The sequence below is a fragment of the Amia ocellicauda genome, chromosome 3 (genome assembly GCF_036373705.1).
Source record: "Amia ocellicauda isolate fAmiCal2 chromosome 3, fAmiCal2.hap1, whole genome shotgun sequence".
Lineage (NCBI taxonomy): Eukaryota > Metazoa > Chordata > Actinopteri > Amiiformes > Amiidae > Amia > Amia ocellicauda.
The window spans coordinates 38,956,653-38,972,414 of record NC_089852.1 but is presented as its reverse complement, the minus strand read 5'-3'; the positions used below and the strand labels follow the sequence as shown (position 1 = coordinate 38,972,414).

The window sequence follows — 15,762 nt, the reverse complement described above, 5'->3', positions numbered from 1 at the left end:
TGGTCGCCTGGTTGCCAAGGCTTAAACCCCGCCCCCTTTCCTCACAGTTGATTTTGATTGGTTCGCGCCACTGCCGTGAATTGGTTTGGGAGGCTTGTATGTGAAAGACTTGATTGGCTGTTTGCATTTTTCGGAAAATTTGAAAGAGATAGTAGCCAGACTTGTTTTTCAAGTTTGTTTTGTTTTACACGGTAGTTTTGTAAATCTGTACATATGTTTCAGTCTTTATAGATCCTAAACTATTTGGTTTAGCCGACGTATTTATCCAAAGTAGCTCATTAGAATGCACAGCTGCATTATACATGTTTATACAGAGCTGTGTTAAATATAATTAATATATGACTGATACATACTTTAAGGATTGTATATTGTACAGCATAATGCGAAAAACAAAAAGCAGCACAAGTTGCAAGAAATCCACCAAGTGAGGTGAAGGTTGGTGATACTTTTGTTGTGACCAAATGTCTAATGGGAGAACACTGATCAATGCTTCAGTTTTGTCTCTCCAAGATACCTGTATTCTCTATCCCTGCTGTAAGAACTGCGTGTCCAGGTTGTTCATGAGAGATTCTAGGTAAGGATACTGATTGTTACAAGTAATACTTATAAACGTATTTCTTTTAATAGATACATTGTAAGGATTAAAATACAAATGCAAAACATGACAATCCAATAGTTATCATATAATTAATCATTTAAATTCATAAAAACGTTTTGTATATGGAAGTTCTTGTCACCTCATACTAATATATGTTTTATGGCTCTTAAACTATAAACAGTTTTTGTTTTTGCAGGAACATAAGTTATGGCTGAGCTCTTAAGTGAAATTATTAAAGTGGCAAATACTGAAGTAACTTGTTTTTATTTTTTATTTACAGATACAGTTGTAAAAAGTGTGGTTTCACCTGTGAAGTTCATAATATTAGTTACAGATATAGGCTGTCCTTCAGTGTGGCCAAAGACAGTGACATATTAAGATTATCAGTTTTTGGGAGCTGTTTGGATCCTTACTTTGGTGTTTCTGCTGGATTTCTTCAAAGGTAGAAATCAGTTTCCTATTTCTTTTAATTAGGCAAGAAGCAGCATTGCAAAATAAAGAAAGATGCCAAGTTTACTCCATTCATTCAAGGTTACGCTAGTACAATTATGTTATTTCTGGTCTTCCTGATCTATGACTGATACATAAAATACTGCAGCTGTTGATTTTAAGTATGATGAAAAGTGCCGGATACATTATACAGTGCTTCAGAAAGATGTATTGAAACGATAGTTAATGCTAAACACTTGCCAATTGGAAATATTAACCTGATTTTTGGGTGTGTTTAGATTTGTGGAGGAAGTAAAGCAAGAAGTGGGTGATCATGTGCAAAAGATTTTAATCCAGGCCGTAGAAGATTGCTTTGTTGGAAGAAGTTTCATATTTGGACTGAGGGTAAGTTAAAATGTATTGATTTTTTTAAAATAGATAAGTAATTTTAACCAATCACATACTTGCTCTAGGCTTTAATTACATTTTTGTTCTGCAAAAAATAATCAAAACCAATTCCTGTCTAAACAAATTAAACTATATTAATCTTTATTGCTACTATTTTCTGGTAAAGGACTATCATGTTTTCATTAATTCAGGGATTATGTACTAGATTTAATATTACTTCTAATGTGCAGTAAATTATAGGCTGCTAGGGCTTGTCAACCCTGGTCCTGCACCACCATTTCTTCCTGTTTTTGTTGGCTACTAAAATGAATAACTTTTTTGGTACATAAATTAACATGTGTTTGAGATGTATACTATTATTATTATTATTATTATTGTTAATAATAATAATAATATTTATTTATTTATTTATTGTCAGACTTAAAAATACAAGTGCAATACAAAGTGACTTGTGTATTTGTATATGTATATATATGCTATACAACCTGCATAAGCATACTTCTATTGGAATACAGAAGCCCACCACTGATATATTTAGTAACAGATTTAAAGTACTTATTTATTTTGCTTACTTTTAACAGTTGTCCAGAAACCAAATGAGAGAATACCCCTGGTTTGCTGAAAGAAAGATTCAGACCTCACTCAACAGCAACCGATACACAGGACAGTTTGTTGCCTGCCAGATTGCTTTGCCGAATACTGCTGTTGTACACTGCACTGTGATCAGCTACTTTAAGAAACTGTTACAGGCAGTTCCTGCTGCAAGCCTTCACAGCATTTCAGAGCAACTTGGAAGCTTTCCAGATGTAGCAGAGCAAGATAGTTCTACAGGGTTGACCTGCTTTCACAGCTCATTGGCACACAGTGGACAATCATTCACACAAGAGAGTAAAGAAGATCAATGTATACGGCCTTGGGAACACTCACCTGGAATAATCACTTCATCCGCAGAAGAATATTATAGCTTTCAACAGAACCAAGAAACAACCATTTATTCACAATGGGAAAAGAAGTCTCCAAGGTCTCAGAAAAATCATTGCATTTTGAACTCTTCCTATCGTGCATCCCTTCAGTCTCTGCCTTCCAATTACAACACAATGAACAAGGGTGAAAAGAGGAAGCGCAATGATTCAAGCAAAAGGGAAAATAGTGAGAACCCTTTTGAAAATGTTGTTCAGAGTAGCTTCTCTTCTATGTCGGACATATCCAGATTGTCGCTGGTGAAACTGCCATTGCACTACCTGAACAAAAGTAGGTCAAGCATGCAGGGAGACAATGATCAAAGTGCAGATTATTGGGGACATGTGTTTTCTGGAAGGAATGATGAGATCTCTTTTTCTCAAGGGGAAGCATGTTTTGCTAAAAAGACCGAGACCTATAATTCCTTAGCGTGGGAAGAACTCCCATTCTCGGAAAGCCTAAGTGAATTTATTAGGAAAGTAGAAAACAATACTGAATGGTCCACTGATGACAATATATGTAATACTGTGCAAGAGGATACAAACAACAGCCCAGGATTTGGCACGTCCAAGTTTACAAATTTGCCTCATGTTCATGACAGCAGCACCCCAGAATCATCCAATAACTTAAACAAATATTTTAAAGAATCTGGTCTGCATGGAACAGCTATCACAATGGGAGTTAATCTGGATTGTTCATCAGGATCTTTTGGAAAAGGTGCTGAGATGCTCAATAAAGACGATGGTAGTTTATATGCAAATGCATTGAATGGAACAGAAAATGAAACACTAAACCAATTTCATTCTCCTGGAGGAGAATCTGATTCTGTGCTTAATGTACAGGTTTCCAGTGCATCTGGAGTCCAAAAGAAAGAGACTGGTGTACAGTTTTGTAAAACAGGCTGCAGAATGCCAAAATCTGTCATTGTGTGGGAGTCTCATGAGCAGAAACAGTGGGAAGAATGCTCAGATGCTGCAAATTCTGATGCTTTTTCAAGGAATAATTATACCAAATGTGCTGAGGATGAATCCACAGAATTAAACAGCCTGCATGATGTAGTTAATGGGCAAATCAAATTGTATTGCAAGAAAGATTGTACAGCTGACCATGAGCAGTGTGATTCAGGCCATGTAAGCAAAGAGCATCCGCTGCAAAACAACTGTAGTGGTGCAGAAGATGTATACAATGCTTCTGCTGATCTGTTTAACAGCAGTCGTCATGGCAGCAATGTTGTAGAGGGTGGAAACATATCATTGCCATTGCAATCACCTCTTTGTGTTCAAGAGCATGATCAATCAAGGGGTTACCCTGTTCCCCAGCAACTGCTGGCTCTTTCTCTTCCGGTTATAAAGGGAACCCCTGTAAGGTGCTCTCACAAAATACACAATCGTGGACTTGATGACTCAGATTCAGAATTTTCAGATTCTCAGGATTTTATACCCAATTCCCAGTCAACACCCGTTTCAAAACACTGTATCCCTTTGCAGACATTTCCAGTTGGAGTTAATAACAGGAAAGGGAGATTAAATCTTTGTGCATCTAGAAGTAACTTATTGACCCTGCACAAGCAGCATCAACAACATACTGTTCAAAGGAATTGTGTAAAACAATGTAAAAGTAACAACGGTGTTTCAAGTAAATTTGAAAGTGACTTTGAGGAAGTGATCCCATCCTCTGTAACCAAAAATGCTTGTATATCAAAACTACAGAGACTGACCAAAAGATCTAGAAACATTCGGTACAATTATTGCAAAATTAAAGGGAAAGGAGAAGCAGATCAATTCACGAAAAGGCAATCTGTTCTTTTTGCACCAAAGCCAAAAGATTATTACATGGACTTAAGTAAACGAAAGGCTTCAGCCACAGTGGAAGGATTCAAGAAAAGCAATGATTCTGAGATCAAAGAGAGGATTTCTTTTAGTATCTCTAGCCCCTCCACACCATCTGCTAAGGCCAATAATATAACTGTTAACTGCTCAGTGGATCTCTTTGCTGATTCCTTACATAATTCTTTGAGTTAAGGCCCAGACCAGCAAAGTTGAATGTAACTGTAACCTATTTATTTGTTAGCATAAATGCATTTCCTTGTGCTGCTTCAAAATATACCTCATATGATGGAATGTCACTATTACATTTGAACATTTTGAAGATTGATTCAAACGTCATAATCATGCAATCTTTGCACATACTTGTCCTTTGTCTTTTTTTTTTTTAATAAAAACAATTATGGGTAAATATAACTAGTTATCATAATTTATCTAAGTGCCTTGATGCATCTAAATGCAACTTAAAAGCTAGATGGATAAATGTGTTAAATGTTGTCAAGAAAGAGACACCTGAAACCCGCGTCTTCACATTTGCCAAATAAATCAAACAGAAAATGAAAGGGAGAAGTAACGCTAGGGCTTCAATGTAGAGCAGCTTCACTGAACAAGGAGTTACTGTTTATGTATCGATGTCTTGAGCCCAGCTTGGGGAGAGACACTGTGCCAAAGCTTTAAAGTGATGACCAAGTCGAGTGGCCCTGGCTCAGGAGTGGTTCTTTTCTGCATTGTTGGAAGGAAGCCAAGACTAAAAGCAAGAATTGCCTGCTTTAAATTACAAGCTCTTATAATGCACAAGGCAACCCATGTATCGAAACAAAAGTAAAACAGATTAAAGAGAGTTATTTATCAAAGGTATTAAATACTTAAAGAACTGCTTTTTTAGAAGTATATCAATAGCAGATCTTACTTAACTCATTCTTCTGTGAAACACATTTAAATAAATCTGGCAATGGATTGTCACTTACAAAACAAATAGTTTTATACGGCATTAAAGCTTTGAAAATCTATAAAACTGCATATTCTGTTCTCAACTATCACATCTTTGGTGCATTGTACATCGTTTTTTCCTAAAGAGTCGAAAGCAACAGTACACAATGTGAATTAGTTTAATAGTTTTCACTTATTGTGTAGTCTCAGCCTGCATGTTTTGTAAACTAGATTAAAGATCTGTTTTGGAAGAAGGACAACCCCAGAACCAAACGCAAACTGGTATTGTCATCTTTTGTGGTCTGGTTACATGAACAGAGTAGTGGTCACAGCAGGTGTCAGTTCATAATGGGTTATCACATTTATTTATACACTTGGTAAGCAGTTCTCCATTTAGTAAAATTACAGATACAAATAAAAAATGTACATTTTACATTCACTCTTCCACAGACAAAGTACATTCTGGGATTTAGTTTTAACTTTGACAAACATACCTTAAATCATTTAGACAAAACATGAAATTACTGAACTAAAATAATAATGAGTACTATTCACATTCTTTAATGTTTCAAAATACACAATGAACATAATGGACGAATATCCTTCTTCTGAAAAGGACAGCTTTTGTCCTTTAGGTATTTTTGTTTTATATAAAAATGACCCTAAAAAGGTCAGAATCAGTAAATAGTCCTTCCACCATGGTGCTAAAAAAGTAATAACACAAATATAATTAAAACTGAGCAGCACTGTTACATGCTGAAACTTAATGAGTAATTGTAGTATATTAAACTAGCTTGGAAGAACATCAACACAACTTAAAATACTGTATGATATGGCAAGTAAACAAATTACAAATGCCATTAAAGTAAAGCTTGACATTCAACAGATATGGAACAGTGCATGCAGTGCACTTAAATTAAGCAGCTGAATACATAATATGTAACTGAGGTACAAAATAAACATTTAAACAGCATGTGACTTTAAAATTGAAATGTTTACTCTCTAAATACTGTTTAAAAGCATAAAGCAAGACTGTACAAATGATCAATGCTAGTCCTCTCTTATTTACTGTAATACATTTGATTACTAAAATAGTAATTGACTGCATTTTAAATAAAGACCACAGTTATGGCTAACCAATTCCACGGCTAGCTTGGCATTAATGCAATAGAGTACAGTTGTAAACATTTAGGTTAAGATAAATGTTATAGTTGCTATACAGAAAGGACTGAAAATCAATCAATTGAGTGCAAGACAGCAAAATAAATCAGACTTTCATTTAGAACTTGAACTGCATTGAGTTTGAGGTTTATTCTTCATTCATTATTACTATTTGATCAGATATTCAAGGTGCACAATAACATCCATGTGAATACAGCTGTGTTAAAATAATTGTACCAAAGAGAAACTAGCATTTAAAAAAAGCAAGCCAATCATATATACCTTTGACCACTGTAAATAAATCCATCCAAAAGCCTCCATTTTAGTTAATAAAATAATGAATAATTAACCGAGATTAGGCATATGAAATATACATTTAAAAGCAAATGAAAGGTTTTGTTCAGCACATAAACAGGATTCCATATAAATTAGATGAGTAACCAGCAGTATTTTGATTCTTGTAATTTGTACAGAAAGTGACATTAATTTAGAAGGGAGACAGCAAACATTTATGGAAACAGATTTATGAGAACAGTCTTCTCTTAAAGCTTAAACACTCATCTATTTTTCAGATGTACTGCTTCAAAACAACTAGTATCCTACACATTACTGAATTACTGACTGTGAAATTGAATCTATAAAAAATAAACAGATCATGTTTTGTTCCTGTCAGACATATGCTTATGCCGTCATAGCCTTTAACTTAATTTTTTAAATATTGAATACATTTTGATCTTCAAAGACTCTTTGTTCCTAATCAGTTGTGCCTGATGTCCTAAACAGCGTAAATAAGTCACATGCTTCTTTGGAAGTTAACAGGCCTTGGGGATGTTTGGCTTGTTTTGCAGTGACCAGGCCTGGGAAAGCACTGGGGCATTCCTGGATTAGGGGATTTCAAAAAATTGGGTTGGTGGATTTTATAGAACAATGAAGGTAACTGTTCAGTGTCTGAATCAGAAAACCTAAAATCAGGGTCAGAAATTATATCCTGAGATTCTGCCAAGACAACCTTATTCCATATATAATATATAACCCATCTATATCATCTATATAACTGCCTGTCAAAATAGACAATGCTTAGTCTGATTAGCATTAGCCCCTATGTTGGTCCAGACAAGGAATGTTTTTTTGTTTTTCCACTTTTCCATCTCTAAGATTCAACCTTATTGTAATTAATCCATCCAACGGTCTCCCTTTCGAAACACTGGAAACAATTGTATTTTGCATCCCACAAAACATTACCTTTCCTTCTGATTTACCTTAATTTCAGATTGCTCATTATGTGTCAGAGTATTAAAGTAGACAGCACTTTTGCATTTGCAGGGATACATATGTAAAAGATGTGTTGGTAAAAATATGTTTTGTGTAAAGTTTGGGTTCACTATGTCAAATGGAATAGATGACAATGCGACAATCACAGGTTTATGTCACTAAGCAGTATCACTTTGAACCAAATTCATATAATCAGCCCAAAGTAATAGTAGCCCAGGTTCGTGAATAGTAAGAGTCAGTTCTACTAGCAAAGCTCAGATTCACTTTTACAGTAAGCACATTTTTAGAAATTCAGCCTACTGACTTTTGTAAATGAACCTGGCTTCATCTTCATATCACATTACCTATTAAACATCTAAAGATAAAACATAAAGGTCCTTGATTCGGTTTGATTTAATTAATGGTGATACTCTTACTTTCATACAGAAAACAGTACTTGTAAAATGAAAAATGTAAGTTTTCAGTACATGCACTCTCCTTCCATAATAACAGAATATACCATGCTAGTCTTGACATAAAATCTACTCAAGTACTCCAGGAGAACTCTGCTGTATAGAATGGATGACATGAACTACATATTACATATGTGTGCTAATGTATTGTCCCATGTGGTTATTTATCATTTTTAATTAACACTATATAGTTACATTATCAAACTATTTCTGTTTCCTATCAACAAAAATAATAATAATAATACTGCTAGAAAAGCATCTTCACAGCAGCTTGAATTAAATGTTAGATGTCCACAAAGACTGTTTACCTCTCAGCTTGACCCCACAAAAAAGTCAGGAATGTTTGTCTGCTTGCAGAGTTTGGGGGAAGTATTGCAAATTCCATTCGCTGCAATAGCCGAGTTTTAATGAAGTATCATTCAATGACCTCCAGAAACAGCAAACATATTGCTCTTTGTAAGAATCCTCCAACACAAATTAAATTCTCATGTTGACTGACTATGCTTCCTTCCATGGTTTCAAAAAGACATGGAATCTTCCTGATGTTAAGCACTGGGAGGATTAAACAGATTCATGTCAGGCTGTTCCAAATCCCCATTAACAGTACACCACGGTTCACTGGAGAGGCAAGGAATTGGTCTTCCACACTGAAGCAACAGAAATCACCTTTATGCTTCAACAGAAGAGAGTGACAGATATTCTTTTCCATCTTCACTTCCCGGTGGGATTTTGACATTAACAGCTGTTTTGTGCCACACTGACTCTTAATTGAAGCTGCAGCAGTTCAAGTAGTTTATACTCTTGCCTTCCCCAGGCATTGGAGAGGCTACATTATTGACCAGTGTGTTTTGTTTGGCCTCACGGATTAGTTCGCAGGCAAGGTCCAAGAAGAGTTTCTCCACGTTATCGGATTCCTTGGCTGATGTCTCCAGGTAATGCATGTTTTGGGATTCTGCAAATTCTTCTGCCCTTTGCCGGGGAACTTCCCTCTTCTCTGCCAAGTCAATTTTATTCCCTGGACAAAAAATAAGATGGATATTAAAAAAGGATATTTTCTCATGATCATTCCAAGATACTAATTGGTAACTTGTGTTATCCTTGTTCATAAAACTAAGAACACTTGTTACTGATTACTAGCTGCTTGCTGTTCTCTACTTCTGTACTGCATTACTGTGCATTTAAAGTAATACGCGGGCAACAAAAGATCCATTCAGGCATTTTCTGTGTCAATATTACACTATTACATTTTTTTCATAATGTTTCCATTGTTTCCCTCCCATTTCAATACCAATCAGATTTTACAACTCTATTATGAAAGGTGCCCAAGTCATAATACACTCATAATTGGGCCCAAAGCTTATCATCTCTAATCAAGTGGCTGCAGTCTGTGAGTGTGTGAGCTTAACCTGAACCACTGAAAGACAATCTAACACAATGTCTATTACAGTACTATTCGTGAAAACAACAAAACATCTTACCTACTAAGATGGTCACAACTTTGTTGCTGGCATACTGCTCGATCTCTCTCAGCCACTCGGGGAGACATCGGAAGGACTCCTCGCAGGTGATGTCATAGGTCAGGATGAGGGCATTAGCGCTGCGGTAGTAACTCTGAGTGATGGACCGGAATCTCTCCTGCCCTGCCGTGTCCCAGATCTGGAGCTGTGTGACATTTCAGTGTCAATCACATTAATAGTAACCCTCATGTTAAAACTGACTTCTGTAAACAATAGTTGTTGTTTTTTTCAAATGAGAATCAATATAAAATGTACACACACACACACTCTATTGACAATGATATCACCGTGCTGGGAAAATCTAGTATCTGTGACTCGGACTGGAATGTTGTTTTGTTCTTTTCTATTGAAAATAACCGATTAAAGTATTTGTGGGAGACAAGTAATAGTGTGTGCAGGATTATAGGTACTTTCACTAAAGCTAAGTAAACCCACACAACCGCATAGCTCTGAAATACAGAAAATAACCTATTCGGAACACAACACACATAACCAGACATGTGCTGAATGAATTCCAGGAGTCAATCATTTTTTTTAAAGAATAGTCAGCCTTTTTATTGTAATGTTAAGCAAAAATGTACTTCAGCTATAACCATCTGTATTCATACACACAAATAAAAGCTGTACATTATTATGTTTCACTATGTTGCTAATATCAATTTCTGCAATTAAGCAATGGAGAGATTTGGAGAAACAAAAACTGAAGAATGAGGAAAGTCACTTAAGTAAAGTCTTTAGAAAAACAAGGACAATGCCACACTCACCTTTACTTTTTCTCCTTTGATTTCAACTGTTTTAATCATAAAGTCAACACCTATTGTTGCCCCTTGTCCTGGTGGGAATAGGCCCTTTAAGTCAGCAGAGAAATTAAGGAAAAATAAAAACATGATCAAATATGTGATCCCAAGTAAGTAAATTAAGAAAAAGAGAACCAACCAGTACATGAAAGACAACAGGAATGTTTTGTTCTAAGGAATGTTTAATTTTGCCTGCCCTTAATCTCACACAAGGTATATTACTTTGAATTCCATTAAGTGAGAAGGTATTGAACCTGACTAGGTCTTAGGTTTGGCTTTTGTCCTCTGAGCCTCTGTTCTATGGTACGTGACAGTAAAGGGATTCTATTATAGTTGAAAAATGCGATTTCATTAGCCCAAGCCAGAGTAAACATAAAAATATGTATATAACTTCTTTATAACTGCAATATCTGTCTGGATCAGTTTGCTCAACAGTGATAAGAAATGTTACATTCTCTGAATCTTGAAGAACCTTAATGATCAACACAACTAGAGTATTACATGAAGATTGTTTTCCTAGATAAAATACCATATGATATTAAAGATGTCCTGCCAAGTTCTCCATGCACGGATTTGTATCTGAATCATATTAATACAATTATACAAAATGTGTACAAAAAACATTGAATAAACATTTCATTCTGATGTGGAGAGAGAAAACTGGTTGATTCAAAAATAAAAACATAATGAATATGATGGAGATTAGCAACAGATGTTAAATGTTAAACTGGTCTGCGGTGACCGAGTCAGTGAACTTTTTCAGTCTACTAATCTTGCACAAGATCATTATATTAAAAAAAAATCATTATTGCTGCCCATAACAAAGAAGGGGAATCTAACAAATATGTTGTATAACAAAAAACAATCATGAAATTGTGAAAGAAAAAGAAAAATGAAAAAGAAAAGGGGATTCAGTTAAAAATGTGTTACCTCCCTTTGTAAATCAAAGCCTGCTCTGTATTCTGTTATATGTCACTGTCACTAATCATCATTACAATGATGATTAGAAGCTGTTAACAATTATTAAACAACATTTTTGTGAATTGTTCATGTTAACACTTTCTCTCAAAAAAGGGAATATTATAACTCTCTTAACTGCATAATTAACCCCCTAATGAGCAACACAAATTACTAAAAATAGCTTAACAAATCTGTGAAGGCCAAGTTTGAAAAGGTTTACCAACCTGAGTAAACCGGCGCACTAAGCAGGTCTTTCCCACACCAGCATTTCCTATTAAAACGATTTTAAACAGGTAGTCATAATCTTCCATGCTCATTTAAACAGCTGTGGAGAAAGGGCAAGAAACAGGGTATTGATAGTAACTAATTTTTCATGGGATGTTGAGAATTATACTGAATATAAGTTTACCATTAACCTACTTGCATCTTGCATGTACTTCAAATATACCGCAATTATTTATTAAATCTGAAAACGTAGCAGCAATAAATGTGCTTGATAAAGGGAAAACAAACTATGCTCTTCTTGTTGACACTGTAAAGACTAATTCCAATCCTAAGTAAAATTAAATAGACAATTCAACAGATACATGCATGGCCCACCTATTTACTGTAAATGCCATAAGCAGCCAAATGATTCTAAATATAATTCAAACAGTACACCCACCACACAAAATAATACATTGAAACATTCAAATCTGGTAAATAGCAAACCCAACATATGCAGACAAGTTTTAATAAGAAACATGAAGCTGAAACTAAGAAGTTTGAAAACTAAAAGTGTGAAATAAAGTTTGAAATCAAGAATTATATACAGCTGCTAGAAAACAGGGCTGGATTACAAAAAGGCCAAAATTCAGATAATATTAATAATTACCTATCCTGCCACAATAATAACTTCGGTCAAGCTAACCCTGACCTAGTTGCCTGCTGGAATAAAATCCTGTTGTTTTTTGAGTAAGATAATTCAAGCAATTTCATAGTAGTAAAGCTGATGTAAATACATATAGCCTACTGAATGAAAACAGACTAGAAGGAAAGCAATATGGGAATTATGAAATGGTGTAGGCAAGTAATAAATAGCATGTGAGAGCCTGAAGCATCCTTCTACAGAAGTAGAAAGTTATTCTAAATAAAAATACTAGAGTATGTAAATAAAATCAGCTGTACACACATGATTTAACCCTGCTCTATTTCAAAACAAAAACAAAAACTGAATTCAAATTATTCATTTTCAACTTCACCACAATATTTGAAATATACAAAAAAGATGAAGGAAAATATAACAAAAGCTCAGAAACCTGCTTCCAAACAGAAATATAAGTTACATATCAACATTTGTAATTCAAAATGAAATTGGATAAAATATCAAGTTAAAATTAAAATCACATAATATTATGATCAACATTTGATCAACAGTCTTGGTCTTGAGTCTGTTATCAGCCTAAATACTTAATAAAACAAACAGCAACACAAACAGATACTTTAGAAGATATTCACTGTGAAAAACTTGGTTTTAAAATGATTTCTGCAACTCACTCAACAAATCATGTGCTTGAAAACAAACTAGTATATTTATAGGGCAGGGGTGGCCAACCCTCTTCCTGGACAGCCACAATCCTGCAGATTTGACATGTCTCTCTAAATCATCAATCACTGGATACCTTGAACACATGGGAGGTTTGACTAATTAAGCCCAATAGTTAGCTCAACTACTTAGTTAACAATGGATAAAACAAAAACCAGAAGGCACTGTGGTTCTCCAGGACCAGAGATGTTGATGTCATAACTACATCATTATTGTACTGTAAACTGTAACTTACATTATGCCTGTTAGTCATGATGTAATTGTTTTCCGTGAATTATATCTTCTTTACTGACTCATTTGTAGCACCAACTGCTAGAATTAGCACATTTGAGCTGACATCTCCTTTACGTTAAATGTAATACAAGCTTGTGGGAGGAACCCAAGCTAGTTTATTTATCATATAGCCTAATTAATATGGATAACATTTTATTCAAATGTTCTGCAAGATGGAAAGTCAAAGTGGCATTGTTTGAAGAACCTCAGTCTGTTTTTCAATACTGCAGAATTTTAGGAAATAATCCAAGCAAAATATCAAACAATATGTAAACAAAACCACAAATCTTCTGAATACAGAAGTAGCTGTGTGATGGGGGGGAAGGGCTAGTTTTCAATGCTTTTCTTTATCTGTAGGTTCAAAAGCAACAACCCCATGGTATTTCATTGGTACAAAGTCAAAGGTTTTGTTAATTTGACAGTAGATCCAATGTGTTGCTATGGCAGAGCTCTCTTTGTGAGTCTCCACGTTGTCAAGGCTATATGGTAAGATGCTGAAGGGACTGCCATAAAGAAACTTAACACATTCCATTAGACAGGATTTCTGGCAGCTACCAAAGGAACAATATAAAACAAAGAAGGAAAACAAGCAGCGGTACAGGAACTGAATATAAGTTCCTTTAAATGCTATACATTTTTATTCAAAGCATTAGAACATCATTGCACTATAGGCTGCATTGAATAGCTCATCAGGCTGTAATTTAATTTATACAGTGATATAAACAAATATTCAGGACTAAAGAAACACAAGTTCATTGATCAAATAAGCTGCTGCTGAGATGCCAGATTGGTAAGAAACATAAAATTGACTCCAGCTTACGCTGCTTGAGAGGAAATTTGTTTTAAAAAGTTCTCTGAATGTGCAGGTATATCAACTCAGACCTCTTTCTGCAGTCTCCTAAGCTTTACAAGCACATGTCAATTCGGACCTCAACACTATCAGGAGATATTAATAAATTAAGCCAAATTTCCCAACAGTTTCAGTGAAGTGCACTACCCAGCAGAAGATGGTAAAGTGTCATCACCAAATTCAGTTCACATGTCACTAGGGTGGGATGTAAACCCACCCAATTCCTGAACGGTTTGTAATTATAACTCCTGTAACAACACTTCACAGATACACATACCAAGAATAAAACGTCCAGTATTTCTGGTAGCTACAACCTACATTTTTCACCTAAGTCTTTGTACTACACGGAAGGGAAGTAAAGGTCAGTGATCTAACAGTGGAAAGATCTAAGAGTGGTCAGATCAAAAGTACAGTCACATGAAAGCTAAAGCAAAATACTGACATAAAGACTGGCCATACCATATACCTTACAAATAAGTAGACCTCAATCTGATATATATATATATATATATATATATATATATATATATATATATATATATATATAATCAAATTCCATCAATCACTTCCTAACCCTTGACTTCAAAGTAAGAAGCTGTTATGGTTAGTCTCTTAAAAGTACTGTTTATTAATACAAACATGCATTTTATTGTATCTAAATACAACAATATGTACCCCAGCTAAATTATTAATATTAATTACAACATCTGCTAATACTTATTATTAATATTATCATAATTATTAGTATTACCACTACTACAAATGCAGACTAGTTTGTTTTTCAGTTCCCATTAAATAATTAGCAAAACACGCTATGATAACAAGTTGATAACTTTAATGCCAAAATATACATGTTTGTTTCCTTCATAAATAATGCTTGTAATAACTGCCTTTGTAAAGTTGAATTGAGTATATAATCAATAGCAATGTTGTATTGTTTACCACAATAATGTGTACATGTTCCTTTTTAACGAATCGTGCTAACTGCATAAAACTATATAAAATATTAACTAAAACAATAATGTATCCATTTTGAACATTCATATTTCTAGCTATATGTTTCCCCCATAAACGTTGTTAAATGTGTAGTTGGTCAACAACAATTCATGCAAAATATATAAAGAAACAGCCATCGCAATAATGCTACTAAAAAAAAAAACGTATACAAATATTTAGCGGAGCTATTTCTATTCATGTATACATAATGCATATTCTGTTACTTCTTAAAAATAAAAAATTATGGTTCCACCCTTCTTTTCACTTTTTTCTAGAATTTTTTTTTAACCATTATTGAAATGCTGAGGTTCTTGCTTTAAAAACATGTTTGCACTTACCAAAATGGGGATTTCCCCAGATATAAACTATTTATTATTCATGAAATAGGCCTGTAACACGAATGATTCTTTAACTTGTCTCCCCGTCCTGCAGTTCACCACAATCAGCGTTCAGAGGTTAGTTCCAATGTTGCACAATGATTGCAGTGGAGTTTCCTTTGCTTTTTAACAATGACATCATTCCTTTTCCATGGGAGGACAACTGCCATGCTCAGGAAAGCGCATTGCTGGGGATTGTGGGATTTGTAGTCTGCACTGTGTCACACACCGCTTGAGCCAAGAGCGACCTACTACAGAAGCACTACGTTTCCCACTAGCGTTATCGACAGAAAATAACGGTGCACATCCAGTTGCATTGATTTTGGAAACAAATAACAATGACCGAAAATAGAAAACAAATATGTGATATATTG

General features: G+C 34.8%; 2 protein-coding genes across 2 annotated transcripts; one reads left to right on the top strand and one right to left on the bottom strand.

Annotated features, from left to right (window-relative positions):
• Positions 1-26: 26 nt before the first annotated feature.
• On the top strand, positions 27-5,392 carry ddias (DNA damage-induced apoptosis suppressor). The gene is made up of 4 exons (XM_066699370.1): positions 27-574; positions 879-1,040; positions 1,327-1,432; positions 2,017-5,392. The coding sequence occupies exons 1-4, from the start codon at positions 462-464 to the stop codon at positions 4,414-4,416; spliced, it is 2,781 nt and encodes a 926-aa protein (XP_066555467.1). The 5' UTR covers positions 27-461; the 3' UTR covers positions 4,417-5,392.
• A 94-nt stretch (positions 5,393-5,486) lies between these two features.
• Positions 5,487-15,526, bottom strand: rab30 (RAB30, member RAS oncogene family). The gene is made up of 5 exons (XM_066699382.1): positions 15,350-15,526; positions 11,532-11,632; positions 10,315-10,398; positions 9,512-9,695; positions 5,487-9,048 (listed from the first exon to the last, which is right to left on the bottom strand). The coding sequence occupies exons 2-5, from the start codon at positions 11,622-11,624 to the stop codon at positions 8,798-8,800; spliced, it is 612 nt and encodes a 203-aa protein (XP_066555479.1). The 5' UTR covers positions 11,625-11,632; positions 15,350-15,526; the 3' UTR covers positions 5,487-8,797.
• Positions 15,527-15,762: the final 236 nt, after the last annotated feature.